We start from the raw sequence: 15,568 nt of genomic DNA on the forward strand, positions 1-15,568 counted from the left end.
TGACATGACTGGAATATCGTCGCAATTTAGTCAGCTACAAATAGGATTAAGTTTGAGAAGATATTTGTTGTCCGTATTTGCTCTTCATTATGAATCAAAATGAGCTCACTGTTTTCGCATATAGTCTGATTATTTGATTTATATATTATAATGCTCATTATTCCATATAATTAATCCTATACATACCAATGAGTTTTGGCAAATCTTTAGTATCTTTTTAAATTGCATACGTTAGCAGTTCGAATAGTTCTGCTAGTCAAGTAGTATACTTTTGAATATTATTAACATTATTTGAAATCTATTTGTACAAAATAAGCAACATTCACACACCTGACCTTGATTTTGGAAAATAAGAAAAATATGAAAATAAATATGTCTAAATAACTGCTATATTGCCTATATGTAACGTTCTGCATTAAATGAGTCAATGGCCAACGTGGAAATGTATTTGTTTATGCATTATGTAAAAGCAGGAGATTAAAATTTCTTAAATTACTTACAATTCCTCCAAAAGACATTTTATTTAATACCAATGCAAATGTAAAATCTGAATCTCCAAATCATCTACTGAATACAATGTGTTGGCCACAACAGGATGATATGTGTGACGGCTTATTTGGTCTTAAACAAAATTAACAGAAAGAAGCAAAACTAATATTTGTTTTTAAAACTTACACAATGTAATTATGTGGGATAGAAAATGAAAATTTAAAAGGAACTTACTTTATTGTGAAAGAAATCCAAGATAACCCTCAAAGTTCTATTGCAAGTAAAAAGGATTAAATTCCAGGTCCCGAATGCATGGATGTAAAAATATCCTTAATTGTGCTAAAGTACCAAAAGCAGTAATCCGAAAATAATAGTTTATCCCAAAATCAATAGAACCTTGTAATTCCAAACAAATGATTTTTCAAATTGAATCTAAACACAACATTAAATACATCTGCAGACTGATATTAAACAAACCAATAATAGGAAATATGACTAATAATAATTATTCAATTCTTTTTTTCATATATACCTCCAAGAGCCTATTACAATTCATAACCCTTTGACAACTTATGTTTGAAATCTGAGATAGTCAAGAAGATCAGTTTTGCAATCTTCGGTTGAAAGCAGTTTCTCTATTAATAATTTAAATCGTACATGGACAGTATTTCCAAAACTAGTTCAAAAGGACTAAACAAGAATGATCCCTGATCTGATTTCTAACAGCAAACAACAGCAAATGAGCGCTTTCATTCCAATAGTTTCCTGCATTAACAAAATATGACTGAATTATGATCGTCAAATGCTGATTAATTCTTTCAAAAGCCTGGACTGGTTCCTGTTTTCCATATAAATATTACCTTTAGTCCTCAATGCGTAATCTTGTTTGCCTACCTTAATACTTACTGGTACGTTCTCTTTTGCTTAGCTTGATGGTTAACATTATAATTATTCATGAATCGTGAATCTGCCTTTGATCAATTAAAATAAAACAAAAAGTATGGCTACAAATATCAAATACCACATCTAGCAGGAATTGCAGCATCTTCTAAAACCAAAGGTCCTCTATCAACATTGTCGGGGACTGAGTAAGTAGACACCACATGGGATCGATCTGTAGAATCTGACATAACAGATAAAGCATGTGATAATATTGTCCTGACATTTAAAACAAACAAATATTTCAAATTTTTAAGTCATTTATCTTTATGAGTTACACCAAAAAGTATATTTTAATTACAAATATTTCAAAGGCACACCTTAAAACATAAATTCAAAATTGTTGTAGCATCTGTAGATTTTGAATATTTCTGCAGATAATTAATAATTGTGTTCTGATTCTTATTAGACCTTTAATCATGAATCACTTCACTAATGTTAGAATTAGGGTTTTTCTAGTTTTGGTATGAACTTAATTTCTGAACTCTGTTTTGTTTTTGTCGAAATATCATGCTATTTAACGTGTCATATCATCATTCCATACTCTTTTTATCGCTCGTCTACTCGAAATAAAAACGCACACCCACTGGACGTAGAAACCGCAACACTCTACAACAAACCTTCCCACCAAACCGGGGGGGGTGGGCAGACCAGCTTGGCCACTCACATAGCTCAAATCTGTCGACGTCAGTTTCTGTCTCGGCCTGACTAGTCTGGGTATGGGAGATAGCTTGCCAATAGTTTTAGGTAAATCAGTGGTTCTTCTCGGGGTATCTTCCGGGTTTCTCTTCCACCAAATACACTGGCTGTCATTTTGAGCCTGTCATGTGCTGACAAATGGCAATAAACCTCACAGAACCAAATTAAAACCATCCCAACAAAAGCGTCATAAATATTTAAATATTTTGTCAAATCAGTACCTATCATAAACCTACGCGGATTCTCCCTAGTGCATATTAAAGGCTAATCTTCATAACTTGTGAAAGAAGAGTGCAAATAATTCTCTAATAACAACATCATAAATCAGATGGTTGGACATTAGCATAATGAAAACAAACCACAGATGAACTGAATACTTACATATACATCCAATGATGGTGACAAAAACACCAAATGCAAACATTTTCCATTCGTGTGCTCTCAATATAACAAAGCCTTTCGTTAGATCCCGTCCTAAATGATATCGCCTTAGACCTTGACCTGTTTGAAAACTGAGATAATCCATCGAGGAAGTTGTACATTGTATATCTTGCATACCATTTGATATTGTAATGTATTGTATGTCATTGTAGACGATATGTAATATAGGACATGAATGGCATTAATAACACAAATACATTTTTCATGGAGTTTCAAACAGACAAAACAATTAGATTACGGCTAATTATCTTTACAAAAAAGAGGAAATCGTGTTGTGCTTATGCACACAATTAATGAATCTTAAATATAATATGTTTAAAAATACAAATAACAACATTTTTTCTCTCGATTTGAGTTAGAAATTAGGTGAAATGTTTTCAGTTTTGCATACATGCAATTTTCAGAAAGGATTCTTGATACTAGGGATATTCAATGGACTATCTGAAGCTATCATCTTTCTGAATCAGTATTTGTTTCTTTTAAAACGCTATTATAGCATTTATTTGTAAACACATTGATATCAATTGATTTTGATAGTGCGAAATACATGTTGACGATTATATTAAACTTTACATGTCATATCAGCTTTTATAAATATCTACATACATACATACATACATACATCCATACATACATATATGCATGCATTCATGCATGCATCCATCCATCCATCCATACAGACAGACAGACAGATAGGTAGGTGGGTAAATAGATAGAACGATATATATATATATATATATATATATATATATATATATATATATATATATATATATATATAGAGAGAGAGAGAGAGAGAGAGAGAGAGAGAGAGAGAGAGAGATACAAACATACATACAGATAGGTAGGTAGTTAGATAGATAGGTAGGTAGGTAGGTAGATAGATAGATAAATAGAAAGATAGCTAGATAGATAGATAGAGAGATATAACGATATATAGATAGATATATGAAAGTAGAAAGACAAGAATGCATATCTATGACTATGTTTCAAATATAACAGAAATTGAAAACAGTAATCACGCCTCAGCTGCCACTGTTGCACCAAAAGCTGAGTGTTTTGTCTTGATATCTCTTAAGTTGTGTCGACCAAATTGGAATATAAGAAACATTTGCGGAAATATAGGATGTATTCCCATTATTCATAAATTAATTCAGTTAAAAGGTTGTGTTATTTGTACAATGTAACAACTAAAAATAACGATATGATAGAGAGATAAAAGCTGGAATGCATACGTATTTATAAAGACAAATGATGATCGAATCAAATATTTATATTGTATAAATAATAAAGAATGTCACATGCCTTGTGACGTACCTTCGACAACACCTAAATAAATATGTTGGCTCAGAAATTATTTGGAACGACTTCCTTGCCTAAGACAGCCAATATTCTAAATTAAATGAATCTTGTAATGATTCGCTCATTTATGATAAGCCAAGTGATTTAAGTGGAAAAAATGTTCTGAATAAAACACGTGTACTGACAGCTGAATATGAACAGAATGAACCTAGGCAGATTTGGTGACAATGTAGTGAAGACACTTGACTATCACTATGACCAAAATAGATTCCAAAATAAGCAACACTCAATGCGAATTCGTTATTCATCACTCGAAAAGCAATAGTATCTAGCCATGATAAATGTCACGAAATTGGGTATGATTTTTATCAAAATGTACATGTGATCAAAAATGTACTCGGGTTTCGTTACCGCGTACAGCGTCACCCGAGGGTGTTTTTTTTTTCTTCGGCTCTAGTTATTTCAAAATACTGAGCGCAATTCAACTCATGCTGCAAGTGCTAATTGCCTGCTGTGAAAACCTAAGTACCAAGCTGCGCATATCTGTCACAGCTAGTATAAATAAATAGCAAATTCTCTATAAACAAATTACACTACGACGAGTCTCGTCAGAAGGTTTACCTCTTTACAGGAGCAAATCTTCAGCTGTATATATGGATTGGTGATGTGAAGTCACATAACTCTGTGTGGTTTCTTGTGACGTGTACGCTGTGTCTGGTGACGTTGGTTGGGAAGAGTGTACTGGTGTTCTAAATGCGAGGGAACAAGGCTTCGCGACCATCGGGTCTATGTTGAATGTGAGGGCTCTCGAGGGATCCTTCAACATACAGGGAGGGGTGGACCATGCGTGTAGACTATTTGACCATTGACTAAAGCGGGTGGAACCGGAGATACATCTTGGACGTCAAATGAGCACCACCATAGTTCATATATGGATATAACGTGTTCCATGTCGTTGTTATTTTCACTATTGCTACCGGAGCAAAATTACATGCATTCACATTTCAATACAGTTATACGAACGATATATTCATAATTTCATGCATTCTCATTTCAGTATAGTTATATGAACGACAGATTCATAAATTCATATATATTCCAATATCGCTTGATGAACAGATAAATTGATGAGTTGATAGATTGATGAATACATGAGTATTATATTGATAAGTGCATAAATCATGTGCTTTGGTCACCCGTGATGTTTAATAAACTCGTACGTATCCCTATATCCCTTGGTGTTTAATAAGACCTTGTTTATATTGAGGTGTTGATCATATAATTTTATTTGTTGATTGGTGATAGGACGTTATTCATGTTTGTTCAAAATTCCAATCGCTAAATTCGTCTTTGAGTTTTCTTCTTGAGTTACTTGTTGATAGTTCCATGTTAGGAACTTTATAATTTTCCTTATCTTTTTGTTTATAATGGTGTCAGATTTTTGTTCATATTTAGTTTGCGTTTATACATAAACATCTTATTAACGCAGTTGCTTTCGGTGTCTTCACCAATCCAGTCCCAACCCGGCTTCATCTTGTGACAATAAATACTATGTTCATTTTCAATTGTAGCTTAAATGTTAGGTTAGATAAGCAAAACACATCCATAGGCGTGTTGTAATTAATTTAGTTGCAAAGCACATTTCTGTGTGTTATTAGTTTCTTATCTGATTTAACTTCTTTAAGTCTGCATTATTGTCTATCCTGGACAGTATTATAATATTCTACGTGTAAAACTGTGGTATATATATAGATTAATAAAATTAGCGTTTCACGTATGCATGAAATCACGTTTGTGATTTACCACACCGGCTCGTGCCAGGTACCTGCTTGACTACATACAGTACGGATGATTCCTAACCAGGCACTCATAAATGTCAATTATTTGTTTCCTTTTCACCAACTAGAAATAATACTCCGATTTCTATTCAACTTGTTCTGAAAGTGAGGAAATGTAAGAATCATAATCGTACACAAATTTTCAAGTTCAAGTCGTAGCCGGAATACTGGACACGTATATTGAAAGGTGACTCTTAACGTCTTTCGATTCATACTCCAAAACGTGTATAGGGGATGTAAATCCCTCTCCATGTTATCTTAAGTGAATAACAATCTGGAACATGAGTCGTTATCTCGTACTTGTTGCGTTTCGGGGAAGGAGGGTACATGTTTAAGGTCAGTATATATATAATGGCTGGGTTTGTTTGTTGTTTGTTTTATTTGTATGTTTTTTTGTTTTTGTTTAATTTTATATGATTGCATTGAGCATACAATTATAATATTTTAGCTTATGAAACCGCATTTGCATGTTATTTTTATGTATTCCGTTTTCAATAAATAGTTTTGTCTGTATGCATATTCTAGTAGTAGAATATTAGAGTAGAAGTAACATTAGTAGTATTTTCTTAAAATAATCACTTTTCCTACTAAATAACGTTATTGTCGTATGTCTTATTTGTACCATATCGTTGATGTATACTTAATAAAGAATTGATAGAAAATATATATTAGTCGAAATGCCACCCTTGTAATTTTTTAAATCATATTCACTTGTCCTTGCCACTAATAACTCACGTATCACTTATAAGTCAAACGGCTACCAATGTACAATAATAACTTATATAGATTATTTAATGTAAATAACTGACAATGTTTATTAAACGTGAAAGTTGTTTTTATGCAAAGGTTATTTAACTTTATAAATGGTTTCCACTTATATGTTGCTATTGTGATACATAAATCCCTTTTCATTACATTTCTTACACTTAAACTTTAATGGATTTCTTTCAGTTAAGGAAACTTTATGTCTAGTAACAGGGCAATAACCGCTTTAATAATGACGATAATACGTTATTGTCGTTATTACGCATGCGCTACACAACAAAAAGCCTTGCATCTGACAAACAAAATACTGCGATAAACCACAATAACTCTCTTTTATCGGTGGTTGTAAACCTGATAAATGTCTCTTCCTTGCAATATGCGCTAAGCTGACAAAGAGTTGATTTTTCGGGTTTATATGTGCACCTCCACTAAACTGGTATAGCTTATATCGTTACATACTGACAATTTCAAAGATAATGTGTTATCAGATAAAAGGTAAAAGGTTTGTAATAAGTAGATAGATATTCGAGCTTAAATCAGCCTATTTATCCACTGACTAATCTTAAATCAAACCATTTATACACTGATATATATATATATATATATATATATATATATATATATATATATATATATATATATATATATATATATATATATATATATACTTCCTAGAAGGCGGTGGCTTAACGGGTCAATCGGGGGGTAATTTTACCGACCTTAGAAATTGGCGACTTCAGGGTCAATCAAAGGTAATTTTATCAACTGAGTATGGCATCTGTGTATCCCTGGCACTTGAAAAGTGTCCCCTGGTTGGGCTCCTTGGTGGGTGGGGAGCACGGGTGCTGAATTTTTATTCAAGCCATCATGGATATTTCCAAGAAAAACCATAAACGTACCAAAACTGGATCAGAGTCGGATGATGAGCCATGTAGTGTGGAATCCTTTCCTCGCTTTATGGTCATCCAATCGAAAGACGAGTCTAAACCACTTGCTGTACTATCGCCATTTATAGTCGAAAACACTATACTTGGATTAGTCGGCAAGCCGAAAAGTGTAAAAAAAACTAAAATCAGGAGACCTACTTGTAGAGTGTGAGCGAAAAGCACATACTGAAAATATCCTAAAAATTAAGACCTTTCACGATATTTCAGTAACCTGTTTCACCCACTCTACACTTAATACATCAAAAGGCGTCATTCGTTGCCGTGACCTAGCTGGAGTCAATAACAAAGAAATCGTCGAGGGCATGAAAAATGAAGGTGTCACTGCAGTCCGCAGAATTCGTATCAAACGAAATAACAATCTGCAGGACACCAACACTATTATACTCATCTTTAATAAGCCAACAGTACCTAAAGTGGTCAAGGTTGGATTCCTACAAGTTAAGCTTGAGGTATACATACCAAATCCCCTCCGATGTTACAAATGTCAAAAATACGGTCATCATGAAGACAGATGCTCTAGAAGTCAAATATGCGGCCGATGCGGCGACCCCTCCCATCGGGAATAAGAGTGCAAAGCCGCTCCGCATTGAGTCAACTGCGGCAAGGAACACCATGCTAGTTCAAAGGAATGCGACACATGGAAACAGGAGAAGGAAATCCAGAGGGTTAAATACACATCCAACATCCCCTATCCAGAGGCCAGGAAGCTTGTTGAAGCTAGACCACTCCCCGGCCCATCCTTATCAAGTGTAGTGAAGAGCAGGCAAAAAGCAACGAAAGACGCACAAACTCAAATAAACCCACCTGAATCCCATTTCGACTCGAACATCCCGCACTACAAACCGCAGAAAAACTCAACATCGACGCAAACTCCCCCTGCGGGTCCGGGCTTGTAGAATTGGCCCGACGTGCCTCGCTACGTGTCGTAAAAGGCGACTAAGTAGAGGCAACCTGTTTGCCGTGGGTTGCGTCCCGTGTCGGGGTTGGAAAGGATCATGGTAGTTGAGCAGAGGCTTTCCATGCAATACACTACTTTGGCCTCTACTTCTCTTAGACGGGTGGTCGGGATGGACCCGGTTCCGACCAATCGGCTGGTCACGCCGAGCCCTAGGAAGTCTTTATTTACTCTCTCACCTTCTTTTTGTCTGTCTCCTTGTATCTATCTTGATACCACCGTTGCCCCTATATTCTATTCCTTTATATTTCCCTTTTCCAAGTCTTAGAAGACTTCCTAGAAGGCGGTGGCTTAACGGGTCAATCGGGGGGTAATTTTACCGACCTTAGAAATTGGCGACTTCAGGGTCAATCAAAGGTAATTTTATCAACTGAGTATGGCATCTGTGTATCCCTGGCACTTGAAAAGTGTCCCCTTGTTGAGCTCCTTGGTGGGTGGGGAGCACGGGTGCTGAATTTTAATTAAGCCAAAATGGAAAACTCCAAAAAAAATCAAAATAAGAGATCGAAACCCTTATCAGAGTCTGACGACGAACCATGCAGTGTGGAGTGATTTCCACGTTTCATGGTCATACAGTCCAAAGATGCCACAAAACCGCTTGCCGCACTATCTCCATTTGTCATCGAAAAGACTATCACAGGATCAATTGGCACACCTAAAAGTGTTAAAAAGTTGAAATCGGGTTGCCCCCTACGGGTCTGGGGTTGTAGAATTGGCCCGACGTGCCTCGCTACGTGTCGTAAAAGGCGACTAAGTAGAGGCAACCTGTTTGCCGTGGGTTGTGTCCCGTGTCGGAGGAGGAAATGATCCTGTTAGTTGAGCAGAGGCTTTCCATGCAATACACTACTTTGGACTCTACTCCTCTTAGACGGGTGGTCGGGATGGGCCCGGTTCCGACAAATCGGCTGGTCACGCCGAGCCCTAGGAAGTCTTTATTTACTCTTTCACCTTCTTTATCTGTCTCCTTATATCTCTATTGATACCACCGTTGCCCCTGTATTCTATTCCTTTATCTTTCCCTTTTCCAAGTCTTAGAAGACTTCCTAGAAGGCGGTGGCTTAACGGGTCAATCGGGGGGGGGGGGGTAATTTTACCGACCTTAGAAATTGGCGACTTCAGGGTCAATCAATGGTAATTTTATCAACTGAGTATGGCATCTGTGTATCCCTGGCACTTGAAAAGTGTCCCTTTGTTGGGCTCCTTGGTGGGTGGGGAGCACGGGTGCTGAATTTTTATTCAAGCCATCATGGATAATTAAAAAAAAACCATAAACGTACCAAAACTGGATCAGAGTCGGATGATGAGCCATGTAGTGTGGAATCCTTTCCTCGCTTCATGGTCATCCAATCGAAAGACGAGGCTAAACAACTTGCTGCACTATCGCCATTTATAGTCGAAAACACTATACTTGGATTAGTCGGCAAGCCGAAAAGTGTAAAAAAAACTAAAATCAGGCGGCCTACTTGTAGAGTGTGAGCGAAAAGCACATACTGAAAATATCTTAAAAATTAAAACCTTTCACGATATTCCAGTAACCTGTTTCGCCCACTCTACACTTAATACATCAAAAGGCGTCATTCGTTGCCGTGACCTAGCTGGTGTCAGCGACAAAGAAATCGTCGAGGGCATAAAAAATGAAGGTGTCACTGCAGTCCGCAGAATTCGTATCAAACGAAACAACAATCTGCAGGACACCAACACTATTATACTCACCTTCAATAAGCCAACAGTACCTAAAGTGGTCAAAGTTGGCTTCCTACAAGTTAAGGTTGAGTTATACATACCCAATCCCCTCCGATGCTACAAATGTGAAAAATACGGTCATCATGAAGACCGATGTTCCAGAAGCCAAATATGTGGCCGATGTGGAGACCCCTCTCACCGGGAATCCGAGTGTAAAGCCAGTCCACATTGCGTAAACTGCTGAAAGAAACACCATGCTAATTCAAAAGATTGCGGTACATGGAAACAGGAGAAGGAAATCCAAAGGATTAAATGCACATCCAACATTCCTTATCCAGAGGCCAGGAAGCTTGTTCAAGCTAGATCACTCCCCGGGCCATCCTTCTCAACTGTAGTGAAGAGCAGCCAAAAAGCAACGAAAGACGCACAAACTCAAACAAACCCACCTGAATCCCATTCTGACTCGAACATCCCGCACTACAAACCCCAGAAAAACTCAACATCGACACAAACAACATTCAACAATACTGCACCACCAAGATCACCAAACAGGAAGATAAAGTTGCAAACAAATAGGCAGCAAAAGGGGTCTGATGACCCCATAAAGCTGCACAATAGGTTTGGAGACTTGGAGGACATGGATGCAGAAGAATCTGCTCCATGTCCTCAAGGTGGCTCCAGACCTAACAACAAAAATACACCCCCGTACTTCCTCCAGATAAATAACCAAACAGATTGCCTCCGCGAAAGGTCTAACCTAGCTCTAGAATCTTTAATATAAAGTTTTAATGAAGAACACCATCTTACAATGGAACTGTAGAGGACTTAAAGCCAACTACCATGATATTCTTCTGCTTTTAAACAAACATGATCCTGCTGTACTATGTCTTCAGGAAACATTTTTGAAAATTACGGATAAGATCACACTTAAAAACTACTCCCTGTTTAACAACTACTCTCAAAATGTTGACAGGGCCTCAGGAGGAGTCTCTGTTATTGTAAACAACAGAGCCCCTCATAGCATCATACCTTTAAACACAGATTTACAAGCCATTGCTGTAAGCGTCACTCTACATTAAGTGATTACATTTTGCTCTATTTACTTACCACCAAACACTAACCTAGTACCAAACGAATTAGACGACCTTGTTCAACAGCTTCCCCCGCCATTTGTTTTACTCGGGGATTTTAATGCCCATAGCATTTTATGGGGATCGAATCATATAAGTGACAGAGGTCACAAAGTTGAAGACCTTATTTCTAGACACGATCTGTGTCTATATAATACCAAAACACCTACATATTTACACCCAGGTACGGGTACATACACAAGCATCGATTTGACAATTTGTTCTCCTTCGCTGCTTTTGGACTATGAATGGAAGGTCGCTGATGACCTTCAGAGCAGCGATCACTTCCCAATCTCCCTTGTAAATCATAACTCTACAATTGATGAAGTAATTCCACAATGGAATTTAAAGAAGGCCGACTGGGCCAAGTTCGAAACACTCTGTGAAACTGGGCTGAATGAGGATACAGTTTTAAATGTTAACGATCCCATTCAGCGTTTTACATCTATTTTAACAGACATTGCAGAAGAATCTATCCCCAAGTCCTCAACAAACTGTAAAAGAACCCTAAAACCTTGGCTCACTAAGGAATGTAAGGAAGTCATACGGCAACGTCGAGAAGCCTTGAAAACATTTAACAATCATCCAACGCCAGAGAATTTAAGTAAATATCGTATCCTCCGGGCCAAAGCTCGCCGCACAGTCAAAGAGAGTAAACGAGCATCATGGATGAAATATGTTTCTTCTTTAAACTCTCGTTCCTCTGTTAAGAAAGTTTGGGACACTATACGCAAAATAAACGGAAAGAGAAAACAAAACCCTCTCCGACATCTGACACTGAACAATAACAACTTTAGTTCAAAACGTGACATTGCAAATATTCTTGCTGACAGTTTCTCAAAAAATTCCTCATCATATAATTATTCAGAAGGCTTCCGAAAACTTAAAACTCAAAAAGAAAAGTCACGTTTAAAATTCACATCCAACAACGCGGAAAGTTATAATCAATTGTTCTCACTATCTGAGCTTAGGGAGACTTTAGATAAGGCCCATGATACATCCGCTGGGCCTGACGAAATACATTACCAGTTTTTAAAACACCTTCCAGAATCATCTTTAACATCTCTTTTGAAACTCTTCAATGATTTATGGATTACTGGTAATGTACCAAAAATATGGAAAGAAGCAACAGTAATTCCAGTCCCCAAACCCGGTAAAGATAGCGAAGACCCCAACAGCTATCGACCAATTGCACTCACAAGCTGTGTGTGCAAAACAATGGAACGAATGATCAATTCTCGGCTTGTATGGTACCTGGAAACCAACAATTTAATATCTCCTTTACAAAGTGGCTTTCGTTTATAGACGGAGCACCAACGATCATCTGGTTAGTCTAGAAACATTCATTCGCGATGCATTTATCAAGAAAGAACATTTAGTAGCGGTTTTCTTTGATTTAGAAAAGGCCTATGACACAACATGGAAGTACGGGATACTAAAAGACCTGCACGATCGAGGTCTAAAAGGCCGTCTGCCCTCTTTCATATCCAACTTCCTCTCCGACAGAGAATTCAAGGTACGAGTGGGCTCTACCCTCTCAGATCTGCACGAGCAAGAGATGGGTGTGCCCCAGGGCAGTATTTTATCTGTGAAACTTTTCAATATCAAAATTAATAACATCACCAAGTGTTTGACTCCTGGTGTGGATTGGTCACTATATGTTGATGATTTTCTAATATGTTATCGGTCAAAGCACATGAATACAATTGAAAGACAACTACAGCAAAATACCAACAAGATTCAAATTTGGGCTAGTACGAACGGCTTCAAGTTCTCGAAATCAAAAACGGTATGCATGCATTTCTGTCAATTACGACGACACCACGAAGAACCTAAACTCACGCTGGACGGAACACCTATTCCAGTTGTTGAGGAAACAAAATTTTTGGATATTATCTTTGACAGAAAACTGACTTTTATTCCATACCTAAAAAACTTGAAAGCCAAATCCTTAAAAGCACTTGACCTACTTAAAGTAGTAGCGCACACTTACTGGGGTGCTCATAGAGAAGTCTTCCTGAATTTATACAGAACGAGACCATGGTTGCGTTGTGTATGGCTCAGCCCGAAAGTCATATCTTAAAATGCTTGATCCAATTCATCATCAGGGAATAAGACTGGCTCCGGGAGCATTTAAAACATCACCGTGTGAAAGCCTTCTAGCTGAAGCGAATGAACCACTGTTATCGTATCGTAGAGAAATGCTTTCCGCACAGTATGCTGTCAAGTTAAAATCAAACCCTCAGAATCCTGCTTTTTCGGCTGTTTTTCAACCCAAATACAAAACTTTATACAAAAATAAACCAAACGCCATACGTTCCTTTGGCATTAGAATATCATCCAGCCTTGACACTACAAATATAGATCTTTCTAAAGTTCAGAAAACGTACACCTCCGAAACACCACCCTGCCTAATTAAACAACCAAAAGTACGTTTAAAGCTACACGATGGAAACAAATCTGAGACAAACCCTTCCGTCTTCCACAATTGTTATCAAGAACTCCTCACCGAATTTTAAAACAAAACAAGAATTTATACCAACGGATCAAAGGATGAGGAAAAGGCTGCTGCAGCCTTCGTTTGTGGAAATCACACAACGCAAGTTCGCTTACCAAATGGAACATCAATTTTTTTCAGCCGAAATCAGAGCAATAGACCTTGCTCTGCACCATATAACAAGCAAACGTATTTTAAAAAGTATTATCTTCTCTGACTAACTATCAGTACTTCAATCATTACACAATAGAAAACTGGAAAATCCATTATTGAAAAACATACTCGACAAAAATACCGAGATGAGTGTCTCCCACGAGATAATATATTGCTGGTTATCTAGCCATATTGGTATTAAAGGTAACGAAAAAGCTGATCGCGCTGCTAAAATGGCCTTTACATTAGAACCACCTGATTTTAAAATACCGTATACTGATTTTAAACCTTGTATCAGAAAGTTATTACGTCAGAAGTGGCAGGCTGTAAATAGCAAACTTCATGCAATCAAGCCAACTCTAGGATAATGGACTCCTTCCTACAGAACCATTCGTAGGGAGGAGATAGTCATTGCAAGAATCCGAATTGGTCATACTTATATCACCCACTCCCACATACTAAAAGGTGAAGACCCACCAGAGTGCGTTTCTTGTAACGAACCATTCACTGTCAAGCACTTTATGATAGAGTGCTTTGACCTGCAACCTACGCGCGATCGTTATTACATTGTGCATGACATGAAAGAACTTTTTGATACTATAAACATCACTCGTATTATAGAGTTCCTGAAAGCCGTAAATATTTACTCTAGACTCTGACTTTTATGCTATCACCTTGTGCAGTTCTATGCAATATATATACCGTCCCTTTTTAATACCTTTTCATCATTTGTCATTAACATACAACATGTACATCCCCCGTTGATCTGGAAGTTTTATTTTTCACCGTTACAATCTTACCGTTTTAATTTCAACTATTTGTGTTTTAATATCGCTGGTCGATATGAGACTTATCATAATTTTTAAAAGATTATACATATAACATTTTGTTTTGGCGCTAAATAGCCTTACAGTGCTGATGAGAAGTTAAAAATAAAATCAATCAATCAATCTATATATATATATATATATATATATATATATATATATATATATATATATATATATATATATATATATATATATATATGTACGAAAGTAAGCAGTTCACAACGTGCACAGGTGAAGTGATGAAGGACAGCAGTCGTGCAGTGAGATATTTATATGCATCGGTGTATGATATGAAACGTCCACATGATGTTTGAATTTCTGTCAGAGACTGTGTTTACCAAAAAATTTTAAATACGTGATGGAATTAACGTTCCTATCGTACGCCCCAAGTATACTTGCAATATAGTCGCGTTTGAGATCTGTACTAGGTATTATAGATCTTTACCTCCTCCCCCCTTCTGTTGCAGAATTTGTAGGGGCACCTGACCAGCGCATGGTCAAGATATATATATATATATATATATATATATATATATATATATATATATATATATATATATATATATATATATATATATATATATATATATATATATATATATATCGTTACTGGAATCACAAACTTCTATTCGAAGGCGTGTTATAGCAGAGGCTCCTTCGTCTGACTTTGTTGTCTCATAACATGATATTAAATGCAAATTCTAACTTTTTAGTATTTTACTGTTTTAAGCTTTTAAATACATTTTAAGTCATATGCCTGGCCAATTATTGACGACTTGTATTTTTCATACATGAGTAAGAATATTGTTAATATTTAATAGTGTGCTATTTCTCAAATTCTGGTTGATTATAAGAAGAACATAAATAGCAATTTCAATACGACCAGCGTGGGCATGTGCG

The 15,568-nt window shown here is 36.7% G+C and overlaps 1 protein-coding gene across 1 annotated transcript in view; it reads right to left on the minus strand.

The window, feature by feature from the left end:
* LOC149791751 (uncharacterized) overlaps positions 1-2,605 on the minus strand; it is a 29,975-nt gene extending 27,370 nt beyond the window's left edge. Inside the window, exons 1-2 of the mRNA XM_089969471.1 lie at positions 2,509-2,605; positions 1,511-1,612 (exon numbers count right to left, since the gene is read on the minus strand). Of these exons, the coding sequence (XP_089825597.1) occupies positions 1,511-1,612; positions 2,509-2,551 (145 nt within the window). The 5' untranslated portion in view covers positions 2,552-2,605. The remainder of the gene's footprint in view (positions 1-1,510; positions 1,613-2,508) is intronic.
* Positions 2,606-15,568: the final 12,963 nt, after the last annotated feature.

The sequence above is a fragment of the Sinohyriopsis cumingii genome, chromosome 9, assembly GCF_028554795.1.
Source record: "Sinohyriopsis cumingii isolate HCF-2022 chromosome 9, ASM2855479v2, whole genome shotgun sequence".
Classification (NCBI taxonomy): Eukaryota; Metazoa; Mollusca; class Bivalvia; order Unionida; family Unionidae; genus Sinohyriopsis; species Sinohyriopsis cumingii.